At 40.1% G+C, this 14,358-nt stretch overlaps 1 protein-coding gene across 2 annotated transcripts in view; it reads right to left on the bottom strand.

The window, feature by feature from the left end:
• UNC5C (unc-5 netrin receptor C) overlaps positions 1 to 14,358 on the bottom strand; it is a 263,590-nt gene that overhangs the window by 88,851 nt on the left and 160,381 nt on the right. For both annotated transcript variants that reach the window (XM_086464766.1, XM_086464767.1), the window contains exon 2: positions 7,909 to 8,130. In XM_086464766.1, the coding sequence (XP_086320892.1) occupies positions 7,909 to 8,130 (222 nt within the window). The remainder of the gene's footprint in view (positions 1 to 7,908; positions 8,131 to 14,358) is intronic.

The following is a 14,358-nucleotide window of genomic DNA, read 5'->3' as shown; positions in this document are numbered from 1 at the left end:
AGTCCTACTCATTCTCATATTTAATTAACAGAAAAATCTACGTTTATAGGATGCAAGTGTTCCTGCCCTTGCACTGCTGGAGTGCTACTGACTGCAGCACTTCTGATCGACAGCACAGAAGACCTGCTCTTCTTTTTCACGATTCCTGTATCCAAAACCCAGTTGTTTTCCATTTAGGCTAGCAGGATGCAGGATGGAGACTAACCTTTGGGACTTGCTTCCAAACCAAGCTGACATTTATTAGCCTTTCAGGCACCAGACTGCCCTCACCACAGGGGCTCCAGATACCTCACAAAGGGTGTTCTGCTCCAAAAGATCCAGGGGACATGGATGGAAAAAGAAAGTATTGCTGAGCAAAGCTGTGGCTAGTCTGAAGCTGTGGTGGGTGGACTGATGTTTGAAAATGTCTTTCGGGGAATTAATGGGATTATGAGTATGGAACAAAGAGTTTAATGAAGGAAAAACTTGGAGGGAGATAAGGTGTAGGCTGGAAATATCCTCAAACTCTTCAGATGAATGCACTAAGCATCTGTATTCCTCTTATTATTATTTTAAAGAACTTTATTTCCTGTCTTAGATTTGTTTTTCTAGAAGCCCACAGGAAACCTTCAGGACAAGTAGGTGAACAGCTGCAGATAGAAAGTTAATGCTGCAGTAAGAAATTAATAAATGTCCTAAAGCTTTTATCTTTTGGTTCCAAAGCACTTCGCAGAGGTAAATAACAGAGATGTTGAGTGATTTGCACAGAGACACATGGTGAATCCAGAGAAAATTTGGAATAGGCAAATGACCCTTCTCATGGGCCCATCATTACTCAGAGGAAGAGTGTGAGCAGTATTAGCTTGTAGGCCCCCCTATTAGCATCCCCAAATACACTGAAGGACAGAGCAAGTGCCAAGGCTGGAAGAGCCGACCTCAGACAGCTTAGTAGCATGAAGGCACAGGGTTTGAGAGGTCCATGGCTGCTGTCTGTAAAGGTGGATGGGCATGTCCCCCTGCAGGGCAAAGAGCTCCTGGAAAGGACAGCAGTAGCAGAAGAACAGGTAGGTTTCAAAGGCTGCGAGCATGTAAAGAAGATCTCTAGATTGGAGAGCAAGACGTAGTCTTCCACAAAGACCGCGGAGACAAAAAACAAAAGTTTGATTAAATAAGAAATTAATGATAAGTTAATACATGTATTGTAAGTGAATACTACACTAGGTAAAGTCTAAACTCAAAAACCCGAGAAACTTTTGCAGGCTTCTATACAAAAAGATGATCTCCCTGGGTTTGGGAAGGAGTTTTATACTGCCTATAAGCAGATTTCCCTCCAGACGCAAATAACTGACCCAAAGTTCTTATTCTATATATAGAAAGATTATTTCCCTTCTTTAGGTCAGGACTGACCTCAGTGATTTCTCCACTCTCTTCAACAAAAATAACCACCATTCTGAATTTATATCCTAGAAAATAGCGATTCTCTGCCTCTCTGTGAGTTTCTTCTGAAACTTCCAAAATGGCTTTTTTTTTTCCTATCAAAAAATACTAATTACTCAAGATAAAAGTGGAGACTTTGCCTCCTTGCAAAAAATGGCTGCAGCAGCTTTCTTGTCAGTTATTCCCTTGATCTGGGCGTGCTGGGGACCAGATTCCCAGCAGATGATTTTGAAGACGCAAACTGTGAGAAGAGAGAACTTCTCTTGAAGCGGTGATAGGCATGGTGCTCCTCTTCCCTGGGAGAACTGCCTGCCAGGCCACGGGAAGTGACAGGCAGAAAGACAACAGTCCAAGTGACATCAAAAATGTCTGCAACCTAAATCTCAAATAGGAAAAAGTGTGGGTTTGTTCATATACTTTTACGTAAGTAAACAGCCTGTATTTCCCCAGAGAATTCCAATTCTTTAGAGAAATAGAGTTGCTTGCTCCTTTCTGCACCAGCTGCAGTCTTTCAGACCGTACATATAAACACATTTCACTTAGAGCATCCTTCCAAAGAGGGGACAGACTTCGAATTACTGAAGAAAATGGACTGTAGTATCAATTCTAACCCACATCTCAAAACTATTAATAGAAGCATTTGGAAAGAGATACACAGACACATTTTTAAATTTTCTTGAAATGAGTTGGATTAGGGCAGAGTATTGAAGGAGCAGAGCTAAGAATTGGCAATATGTTCCTGAGAAATAATTATTTTGAATATGGTGCTTGATGTTTGTAATGGATTTGATCCAATGATAAACGGAAAATAAAATGACTTGTGACAACAGTGGAATGAAAATAATCCTTATTTATTGTATGTGGCTACCCTCACTAACATAACCCCAAGGTATTCTACCCAGGGAGTCAAAATATTACAGGCTAAGTATAACTGCAGCATTTAGCATCACTTGTCATCTCCTTAGCAAAGTTAATAGGGATACTGCTGACATTTGTTCAGAAAAATAGGTTTTTTCCTTATCTATGGCCTCATGAAAAATAATACAGAGCATTAGGAGGCTACAGCAGGTCAAGAAGCAAAAGGAGATTAAGGAAGATGTGCAAAAAGGGAAAATAGCAATAAGGAAAGGAAGATCTGTGGGTCTGAGAAAACAAGTAAAACATTACCCTTCCACATTCCTCTCCCTGAGCTATGCTTACATGTGGTGTAGCAGGCACTTGAATTTTGTATTTGGGCTCCCAAATTAAGTTCTTCAACACTGGTATTCAAATAAGTGCTATATGCAGAAACAATAGCTTTTCTTATTTATAAAAATACTAAGACAAATGAGCACAACTTCTCAAAATGAGAGGCTGTATGCTGAATTTTGCTGTATAATCAAAAGTCCCAGTTTAAACAACATCCAAACAAGTTCATGTGACTTTTTTCATTAGGGCAATGCAGCCTTCTAAAATGTGGTGACACAAACACCAAAATAAACAGCTTTCGTGAAGTGCACACACAGAGAGGAAGATAAAGTGACAGAGCATTGTGTGCTGGAAGTGACCTTCCTGCCTCTATACATGGTGCCAGAAGAGCAGAGGCAATCACTGTGGAGGTTTCCCCACTGCTGTCTTGGCTGCAGCGTCTTGTAAGAGCTGTTCTAAAGGCAAAAGGGCAGACGTCAATCTTTGATCTTTCTGTTGAGAGGGTGATCTATTAAATACTTAGCTAGCTGGGTACCTACTCCCTCAACAGGCTGCCAAACCCATTGCTTAAGTTAACAACCTCGTATTTGCCAGATCAATGCTGACCCTACATCAAAAGCTCAGTCTCCTTTCATCAAATCTGCAAGTCATCCAAAAATACTTTATTAATGGGGAAATGTAATGGTGGGAGGTACGCACAGGAATCACAGCGGTGGTTATGCAATGAAACTGAAACAAAGAAGTCTAAGATTTCTGTCTGAGAAGAAGAGCATATTAATTCACCTCAGTGCAGTTCAATAAAACCGCATACTCAGACAAAAATCTTATTCTGAACCAGGTTCTAACTTTATTGTTCTTGTTGATTTGTGGGGAGGCAGAAAGTTGAAGGGGCAGCTGAAGGGGAAGTTCTCGAAGCCATCTGTCCTCCTTGCTGAAGGCTGTGTGGCATTGGGGATGCTCCTGGGGGACATTAGGTCTTCTGAGAGTTTCCTTCTGAAGGCAGGACATGCAAAAAAGGATTGGTGACTTCATCTGCTCCTTAACAGAGCATCCCTCAGCATGTCTTTCCTCTGAGATTGCACAGATAAGCCTGTTAATTTTGCATTAGCTGGGGCCTCAGGCCAGGCTCAAGAGTCCTTATTCCTTCTTGCTGCTATTTGGGAACACATAAGAGGTCATCAGCAAACTCCCTGAGCCCTCCTCTCCCTATGCATCCCAGCAAAAGAAGACAGAAAGTGTAAGCAAACAATAATGCCAGCTGAATTGCCCAATATGTCTATTTAATTAGCACTTAGAAGAGTCCCAAATGTTGTTTTCTCCTTGCTTGAAGGAGAGAGAAGAAGAACATGTCAGTGGCATTGCAGAGGGCAAGAGGGGTTCTATAGATCATTTCACTTTAATAGCCATGGAGAAACGATTACAATGCATATCCAAATTGAAAAGACAAAAACAAGGTCCCTGTAGTCCTGATCTTTCTCTGTTGTACATCACTGGGATGTGGGGTTTGATTTAACAGCATTTAATCCCTCTGGACAAATGAAAGGGGTGCAGGACACTGATTTTCTATACATCCACAACTCTCCCACCAAGGCAGAATTGGAGTGTGTGTGTCTGAAAATATTTCTCCATAAAAAGTACACATGCAAAATAAAATCTTTTGCCATAGTCGTTTTCAGAGGTACAGTAATTTGGAAAATGTGCACAAATTGCTCTAACAATTATTGATGCTATTGAGCTTCCTGCCCTGTGACAACGGAATTTTCTTGCCCTCAAAAACATCAGTTCTGCAGGGCTCCTTTTACTTCCGTTGCTGTTATCTTTTATGACAGTCAGCCATAAAATCAAATGTGTTCCCTCAAAACAGCTTTAATCTTTGTTTTTTAAAAACAGTGTTCTTATTCTTTATATATATTTTTCCACATTAATGGGAAAATATTCCAATAAAAACATAAAAAAGACCATGCCCTGCCTTGTATTTCATGTACAGAGGAAATGAAAGCGTCAAAGACATGCACTAAAGATTTTCAAAGCACACATTTGACTTCTTTATGAAAATGCTTAGCTTTTTCCATAAAGAAGAAAAATTCCAGTGAGTCTGAGGATTAAAAACCAGAATGTAACAATCTTCTGTGTAAAGCTTCTGGCTTCTCAGATTTGATCATTGGAATTTTTTTTGCAAGGCTCTCTCTTCAGGCTAATTTAATTAAATACAGTGGTACTAGAACACCCCGTCACTATTACTGTTCTCATCCTTTCCAACCAAAAGGCAACAACTCCCACAGAGTCCCTGTGCATATTCTTTTACAGCAATGCTTTACCTACTGTTTAAAAACATTGCACAGTGCAAAGTGCATATAACTCTTATTTTGTACCTTCTCTGTTACAAAGAAAAAAATATACATTGGAAAAAGATTTAAATATTTATTTTCCTCTCTTAAAAATTAACCTTCTTGAATACATTCAACATTTCTATCTAGCAGCTCTCTTCAATGAGAGCTCAGCTGCACTCTCATTCCATCTTTTATGCCACTGCTATTGCTGGGCTGTTCTATCTGGCTTTATCAATGACAGAAACAAATTTGCCTTATGAGAAGAGTTAATCATCTCTACATAGATTTCATGCCTGGGCACAGGCTCAAAGTCAATGAACACATAATCTTTTGTGAATCAAATCCTATTTCTCTCTTTCATGCATCATTTACAACCCCAAGATGATGTACCGCTAGCATCACACCTGTATTTTAGTTCTCTTTCTTCCTGATTACCCATCCTTTAGAAAAGAAAGCACAGGTGACCTTTACTTTTTTCCTGTCATATATTTTATTGTCTGTTTGTCTTGTTTTCCTTTGCTTTTCTACCTAAAGAAGTGAAAGAGAAAGCCTGGCTCAAAAACAGCAGCAGCAGACTGCCTCAGCATGGTGCTCTTTGTATTTACGTAGAACAGACCTTAACAACAGCAAAATATCAGGAAAGAAGAATATTTTCAATTGCTGGGATTACACAACTGATCTAGTAGAAACACTGTGTAACTGAGATCCCTTTGAGCCTCGGGTTACCCATGTAAAGCCTAGATCTAACCTGGTTTGTGGAAAATTTCTCCAGCCTCTCTGCAAGCCTGAAGCCAGGAGCTGTGCATGCTTGGGCTGCCATCCTTACACCACTCTGCAAGGAGCTCAGTCACTATTGTGATGCCCTAGGTTACAACTACTGTACTAGCTAGCCAAAAATAGCAAAAGAAACCAAAATAGCCTCAAAAGTGGTAGAGCCAAAAGGCTTTGCCAGCCTGACTGGGGCAAGCTGCCAAACCAATACCTCCTTCTTTGGGCACCAGAATGAATCCTCAGTCGCTGTCTCCTGCAACTTTTTCTCCAGCTTCATCTGCAGTAGATATATTTTCCCAAGCTTCTATTGCTTTGAAAAAGATATTATTTTACCACTACCTTAAATACATTGTTTACCTATTTCCATACTAGCTATGTGCTATGAGCCCTAGGTTCTCAGTCTGCTTACAGGAAGGTGCACAAACACTGCAACAGTGACATGAAAAAACCAACCAGGTTAACCAATCTGGCAACAACCAGGTTGACTGACGAATTTAGGTTCTGATGACAGTTTCATTTTAACAAGTTATCGATGTGACTGGGTTTGTGGCTCTTGTGCTAACAATCTGATGTGCACAGCTTTTGACACTCTCCTCTCCCTCAAACTCCAGTAGATTATGTTAATCTCTAATTGGATATGGGTTTCATTTGCATACTATTGCTGCTGTTTGTTATGCAAAACATTTGTCCTCTAATATATTCAGATGCGTCTCTTTTCAAGACTGGCCTTCTACACTTGTAGAATGAAATTTGCTGTATGGCATCATGAAGCTTTTCTACGAAGTAATTTTTGAGAAAAAAAAAGAATGAATTTTTCACCTGTAGTGAAAAATTTCACCTGTAGAGAAACATTTTCATGTTTCTGAATGCTGATGTTAATAGAAGCTTAAAAAATTAACATAGTGATAGCTGCCCTCCTGCTTGCCTTTCTTCATTGCAGAGGACTCCCATGGATGAAGAAAATTGAAGATGTATTAAGTAACAAGAATTTCTTTTTTTAGTTTTTCTGCTGCAGTCAACTTGTTGGAAAAGTCAATTCTTACAAACAAATAAACAGGACCAAAGCTTGATACAGATTGTTTTCTACAGCCTTTCTTTCTACACCCACCTTCTCTTTTTCAAGCTGAGAGCACCACAGTACTGTTAAAAGCTTATGCTTTTGATCTCCGTGCAAATAGATGAGCTGAAACAAACAAAACCCAGTTCACAAGAGAGTTCCAAGACATCTGGTGGAGTTATTTTTCTAAGTAATTAGACCAAGCGGTGGCATAATTCCCAAATGAAAGATACCTTCTTGCTAGGTAGCCAGTTATTTCTCAGAGCCATCAAAACAGCAGTAAGTCCTGCTTCTCTCCTTGCATGTGATTCAAACTCTATTGATTACCAGTCTTCCCAAATGGGAACAACCATATCTTTGATTTACGCTGGTTTATTACTCAAGTTTTTAAACCTTTCGTTGGTTTGTTTTGTACTGTGAAGGTTCTATTTTTTTTTTTTCCATAAGTGTCAGTGGGATTTCTGGTATTGACTGAGGAAGTATGAGATTCTTGGATTCTTTTTTTTTTTTTTTTTTTTTGCTTTCCTTTCTTTTCCTTGCTAACCTACCGTAGTTCTCCTTCATACAGGCTCTATGGAGCAAGCAGAAAAGTGTAATGGAATAACAGCCAGGTGCTTGCTCTGGATCAACACACTGCTCTAAACTGTGCCCAGGTGTGTTTTCTCCTTCTTTCATGCTGGAAGCTGAGTAAACATCTCCTTTTTTTCACAAATCTCCCAAAGAAAATATCATTCTAGGAAAAACTCAAATGCTCTTCAGCACTTGGGGAGAATGTGGTTCTTGTGACTACGATACAGTGCAACCACTGGGCATCTGTGACACTGGGCAAGGTAGAACTGGCTGAGAAAGCAATTCCCTTTTGTTTGTACATGGTTCTCTGTCTTCTCTATTTTTTGGGTTTTGTTTTTTGTTTGTTTGTTTGTTTCAAACTCGGGCAGGGTTCTCTACAAGCACGTTTTACTAACTGACCTGGATGCAGACACTACCTCTGCACTATGACAGTTCAGTAATGCCAGATACAGAATTCACAGCTGTACAAAGAGTAAAGAAAGGAGCTGCCATATGAAATAGCCACTAGATTACAACTGTGGGCTTGATATTAACACATTTTAATTGTCATCGCTCCATGACATAATGCAAACTCACCAGAGGTTTCATCTACTCTCTCATCCACCACATGGTCCTTCTGATGAACCCATTCACTGTTGCATTTAAAATAGATCTGTGTAGCTGGGCTTGCTTTGCAGTACAGATTCACGGGCTTGTTCTTCACAATGTAAGCCTCTTCAGGTTCAATGAGGAAGTGGGGCAATGGCTCTGGAGGATCAGATGGGAAAGTTTCTGGAAGTTCATGAAAAAAATCATCATCTGTAAAGAAGAGACAAAAAAGACAAATGAAACAATCAAAATTCAGCTGGCAAAGATTTACAAGCACTTTCTAAACAATTCAAAAGGAACATACTTTTCAAATAAAATATTATCTTAGGAGCATTCCTAGGCTGAGGCTTAAATGCACTGCTGTTTTAAGACTAGAAGAAATTGTCTTTTACATTATGAGCTCTTTTTCCTCTATGTGATGTGACAGGGATGTGCACATTCACCTGACTGGGAATGGTCCTTTGTTATCATCACTGGCAATACTAGCAATAAAGCATTATGTTAGCGCTTGGGAGAGTTGTCTGCAAAACCGTAAAAAGAAATAATAGAAACTTTTGGAGGCTTCAAGGTCACACTTTTCAATAGCGACTTATCGCACTGTTTAATCAAGTGCATGCACATAGCTAGCACTGGCTGATACTGGTACAAGTAGGAAATAGTGCCTTTTGTTTCAGATGAGCAACTTGAAATCTGCTCTAAGGGCAAAGGGACTAAATGTAAGCTTTGTTCATACTCTGACTCTCTTGCTAAGACTGCTAATGAAGGGGCCAAGCTATGCTTTATTTACTCTGTTTGTAGTACACTGGTCTGTACAGTCCTTACTAAGGAAAAGAACTGAGAGATGGGACATGGGGCTGAACAGCTGTGATATGGTGACATTTTGGGTCAAGACAGATGCATACTATGGACCTAAGGAACGCCTGCACCTCTCTGGTGCTGCTGGTAATGAATAAAGTCAATGCAAGAAGTCCAGAGAAGGAGGAAAAGAATCCAATGCACAAGAGGCAACATTGAAACACCTAACACACATACTTCCCTTTCTCTCTCCCTCCCTCTTCAGAAATCCCCATTTAAAACTCCTCTGTCCCTTTCTGCAGAGGAAGTCTTCCACATCAGAAAACACCAATTCAGTGGAGAATAAACCTCTTCCCATCTACCTCTGCACCTGCTGTCAGCATGCAAGAAGGCTTCCAGCAGCAAAGGGGTGGGGGAGCACCAACTACTGACAGATCCAACAGCAGCAAGCTGACAGTCCTGAAGGCCTTATTCAATCTCCCCCTTTCTGCCTCTGAAACAGTTATCGTTATACACAGTGACGGACATTGCTGATGATCAATAAAACACCACAGAACATCAAACTAAAAATACTGGGAAAGGCTGGCTATCTTCTCCCTGCCAGTCTTCATGAAGATGAAATGTCAGACAGCTACCTTCCTGTACCAAAGACATGCCTAGGCAGGTTGTGTCCAGAATTACAAGGGGCATGAAAGGCTCTCCTTCCAGCCATTGCTTTTGCAGAAAGAGAAGAAAGAAAAGTAACAGATGAAGGAGACAGGGGGAGAGGTAGTATGATATGCATCCACATAGCTATATGGAGGTAGACTGTACATCTTTATCAGTGATGGGAATACCTTACATAGCAAAAGATTTTGTGAATCTCTTGAACTATTTATGAAGACAGCATATGTTCACCAATTTATTTTTTTTTCTCTTCATATTAATTTAAAAATACTCCTGCCTTTTTGGGTGTCTCATTTTAAAAAAAGAAACAGGCCTGGCTCACTACTGCATCACTCCCTGAGAGCTAATAGAACTGAACTGGTTCAATGATAGAAGAAAGTGCCACTAAATAAGGCCTGGTATTTTTCCAGCAAAGGGAAAATCTGTGACATACTATAACAATTCAGTTTCTAGCTCCAACTAATCATCTCCAAATACTCAAATGAAATTTAATTTTTACCACTTTCCCAGCCTTCCTTTTTTTCTATGATTTCCTTTTCACTCTGACCACACCAGTCTCCTTTTTCTGCAATCCCATTTTCTCTTCCCATTAGGTATTTCTTCCTTGCTCCATTTTGCTCCCCAGTTTTTTTCCAAAGAGAAAGGTGAGTTACAGTAAGGTAATGGGAGTCCGCATTTGGTTTCATGACATGTCTGAATCAAAGCAAGAGGCTTTTCAGCATACCTCCTCCCTTTCTATCCGCATCCCCCCCCACCCCACTGCCTTTCACAAGCGCTGCTCCATAGACATCCACAACACAGAAACATTAGAGATGAATCATTTCCCCTGAATTGCCACAGGACGTATCTTTTTCTTCTGGTCATTTAATTGCAAATCAGCAAGCAGACAGATGGAAACTAACGAAGCACACATATGTTTTATAATTAAACAAGTATTGCTTCACTAATTTCTGGTGACTGGAAGAACAAATGTATTTATTTTCACCACTAGATTTCTGCACATTATCAAAGAGAGTACTCACGCTGTCGGACCAATTAACCACATCTTATCAAAGATGTAACTATAAAGTCTAAAAGGAGGGATCAGTAAACTGCAGAAAATAAAAAAGGTGGGTTTTAAAAATTATTTCTTTAATCAGCCTGGAGAATGTGTGTGGGCTTTGGCTTTCCCTCCTGAAAGTAACTGCTTCTAATGTTTAAATACTATTTTTATGTTAAAGGGGATTCACAGTACAGCCCAGTACATGACAACCTAGTCTCATGTTTTGATTATGGTTATAGCTGTTTCTCTCCACCAGCCTGGCATCCCGCAGTCAGGTACAACCCAATTTTCTTACCAGCTTCCTGCTATAATTCCACCGTACTCCTCTTGAGCAATAACAAACCCTAGCTTTATTTTTCCACGCTCTTTCTCATCAATATCGACAGCCACCTGAACCACTCTTAAACATTAGAGATATAGATGGAAACCATTCACAAACTGTCACACAAACTGAGTGCGCAGAGGCTGCCTTGTCCCTGGAAACTGTCATTTAAAATCTGCAATTTCAGAATAAATTTAAGGTAGTAGTTAAAATAGATTTTTCAGGCTTTTTAAACTGGAGTATGTTCATTCAATCCCTTTTACTGTAGCTAATAGTAGCAATGTTGGAGTTATTTTTTTATAGAGCAGATTCTTAAGAGGAGCATCCAGAATGTGACCATGACCGAGTTTTCCTATGTTTGGCAGAAAAACCCACAATCACACTGCTAAGCTAGTCCTACCTCCATAAGCATCAGGGAGCCTCGCTCCTGCTATTCACTGCTGAAAGGTAACAGGCAGCATTATCAGCCGGTGTGAACCGCAGCTGGAAGTCACCTGGTGTTCCTTGCATTCCCCAAAGAGATGTGATCGGCTGCTGCGTGGAGTCAAACCACCCGTCCCCTCCCACCCGGGCTCACCAGCCACCACCAGCTTAAGTCACGGGATGGTGGTTTACAGGTAGACAGGCTGTGGTACTTGCCTCTCAGGATGAGGATGTGTTGAGGAGAAGGAATCTTAAATCCCCTCATGATGGCTTGCCCATGACAGCAGGTACAGCTGCAGCATGGCTTAGGACCGTTGGACGATTCAGCTGCTGATTTGGGACAGGGTTTTGAACCATCAACCTTAACACACATCTTGGATCCAAGTGTTGCTTTTTTTTTTTTTTTTTTTTTTTTTTTAAGACTGATATGTTGTTATGCTTTCATTGTAATGCTAGCAGCAACATGCAAGCACAATTGTAACAGCACTGTAATTATATAACAAAATATTCTTTAAAATCCAACACACATATTTACCTCTGGAAAAGTCAATATAGGACATTTGACTGTGTTGAGACTTTTTGCAACTCTCTACAAAACCAACTTTTGGTAACATTGAAGCAATCTCACGAATTTGTGTTTTCACGAGACCACAGTTTCTAACTACCTGATAAACACTTCCATCAAAGTTTCTCTTGCCCAGCTCTAGTCAAATACAGGTCATTCCTCTGTCCATACACAGGCCAAACTCTGATTTAGGTTTTTCAGGGATGACTTTGTTATAGCCCTGTGGCTTGCTGGGCACGTTTCTATAATTTGGGTGGGAGCTGCCTCTCATCGTGTGCTCCATTGCTATACAAGGGGATATTTGAGTACTGTGCTTGGTTTTAGGCACCTCAGTACAAGAAAGACGTTGAGGTGCTGGCTGGAGCGAGTGCAGAGAAGGGCAACAAAGATGGTGAAAGGCCTAGAGAAAGTCTTATGAAGAGTGTCCGAGGGAACTGAGGCTATTTACTCCTAAGAAAAGGAGTCTGAGAGGAGACCTTACTGCTCTCTACAGCTACCTGAGAGGACATTGTAGAGAGGTGGGTGCTGGTCGCCTCTCACAAGTAATTAATGATAGAACAAGAGGGAATGGACTCAAGCTGCACCAGGGTAGGTTTAGACTAGACATTAGGAAAAATTATTCTACTGAAAGGGTTGCCAGACATTGGAATAGGCTGCCCAGGGAGGTGGTTAAGTCACCATCCCTTAAAGGTCATTTAGATGTAGTGCTTGGTGGTATGGTTTAGAGGTGTACTCGGTAGAGTAGGGTTGATGGTTGGACTTGATGATCTCAAAGGTCTTTTTCAACCTGAATGATTCTATGATTCTATGATTAAATCTTGCCTGAGACTTTTATCTGAATCTTCCTGATGGTTATCACTGGTTATTTAAAATGTTTATCTCCCAACAGTACAACAAAGCAGCAAAGCTTATAACTTTTATTTAACTCTCCTAAGTAGTTAGACTTTTTTTTTCTGTCTGAAGGAAGAACGCTAATTAAACCATTTGGGAGCGATCTGGGAGTGCAGATAGAAACAAACACTAAAAATTCACATACTTGATTTCCAATCATTATGTCAATGTCTTGTGCAGGAACTTCCCCTTCCATTCTTGATCAAATGCAACTATGAGGCACACATTGTTCTCCCCTGTTGTAACAAATCCCCTTCTGTGCTCAGTAACTTTGAGCTGCAAGTTTACTTCTGCAGTGTGTCACATTCATCTTTATTTTCGCATAATAAAGTGTACAGCCCATCTGTTCTTATTGACTGACTTATATTAGCAAGACAAAAGACCTGATTAATGGTACCGCTAAACTGGTTTCACTCATGCAATTCATTCATATTAATAAACGAAATTTTTAAAAAATCCATTTAAATCTATAAACTGAATCTGGAATTTTTATTTTAGTTGCTGGCCCAAAAACAGATACGCTCTTTTATTTGCCTACTGTAGTAACTGACAACTATATATTCTTTTTCAAGGCAAGTCAAATGTAAAATCTATAGGAACAGGTGAAGTGCCACTGAAATCAGCATTGATAGAAGCTGGCACAGACTGTCACACATAGGAATTCCAGTTTTATTTTAGTTCAATTTTATTTTCAGGTAGAACAAATCTTTGCCTAAGTCAGGAACCTTTGGATGTAAAGAAAGGTCTTTATTCTTTTAATGCATTTGTTTGTAAAACTGTACGTATTATAGCTCTTCAGGCATAACAAGTGAAAAAGGAGATTTTATGGTATACTTCCCTTTTTATGGACTAGTATCCCTGCTCTAATCTGTGGCAGGAAAATATTGTGCTCCATACACCAATCTATTCATCTCTAGATCACTAGTTTTATTACTATATATCAAGCTTTAATTCTCATCAACCCAGCATATAACTCACTATATTTCTGAACTGCGAGACTTAAACTATTATTGCTTAGATCATAATATATTGGACCATTATCTCTTTGTGCGAGACCTGAAGCAAATTCTTCTCAAATGGAATTTACTTCAGAATGATTCAAGAGCAATTTAAAATGAATGGTTGCAAAGCTAATTCCATTTGCATTTCGATGCCCATCACTCGGCAAGATCCCCATGCATTGCAAGAAAGGCAGCTGGAGTTAACTGTATGGATGGGATTTCTGTTCAGTTTTTTAATGTTATGATTAAAAAGCTTTCTAGAGTAACAATTACTGTTTACTGTGAAATTAACAGCAGGGGCTAGCTCAGTAAGCCAGTTTATCAGGATAGAGGCAAGGGTTTGGATTACAGTGCACACATTTTTAGGAAAGTGTAATTGCTCAGCTGGAAGTCCTTTGGTCCCAGGGTTTTCTGTCCTCCCAGGAAGGGCATGTAGTATCACGGTGCCACTAGAGGGGAAGGCAAGGAAGCAAAAAATCCTGTATGCCATATAGACTGCCTCCACTTTAGAGTCCTGTAACATTGATGGAGCTATGAATCCTCTGAAGGCTAAGCTGAATGAAAAATGGGAGAAAACAGGACTTTTTCTAAGAATCATTGGTGAGTAGTTTTCATGTCAGAGGGCCCTTTCAACCCCGTATCAGCCTTCAAGACTACACAGGGACACAGAATGGGCACAGCAAAGCATAGCCCATACCCTGAAAGAGAAAGCATGTTTTCCTGCCCTTCGCTG

This window comes from Leptosomus discolor, chromosome 4 (genome assembly GCF_034619465.1).
Source record: "Leptosomus discolor isolate bLepDis1 chromosome 4, bLepDis1.hap2, whole genome shotgun sequence".
NCBI lineage: Eukaryota > Metazoa > Chordata > Aves > Leptosomiformes > Leptosomidae > Leptosomus > Leptosomus discolor.
Note: the sequence above shows the minus strand (reverse complement) of the source record. Positions and strands in the feature narration are given on the sequence as shown.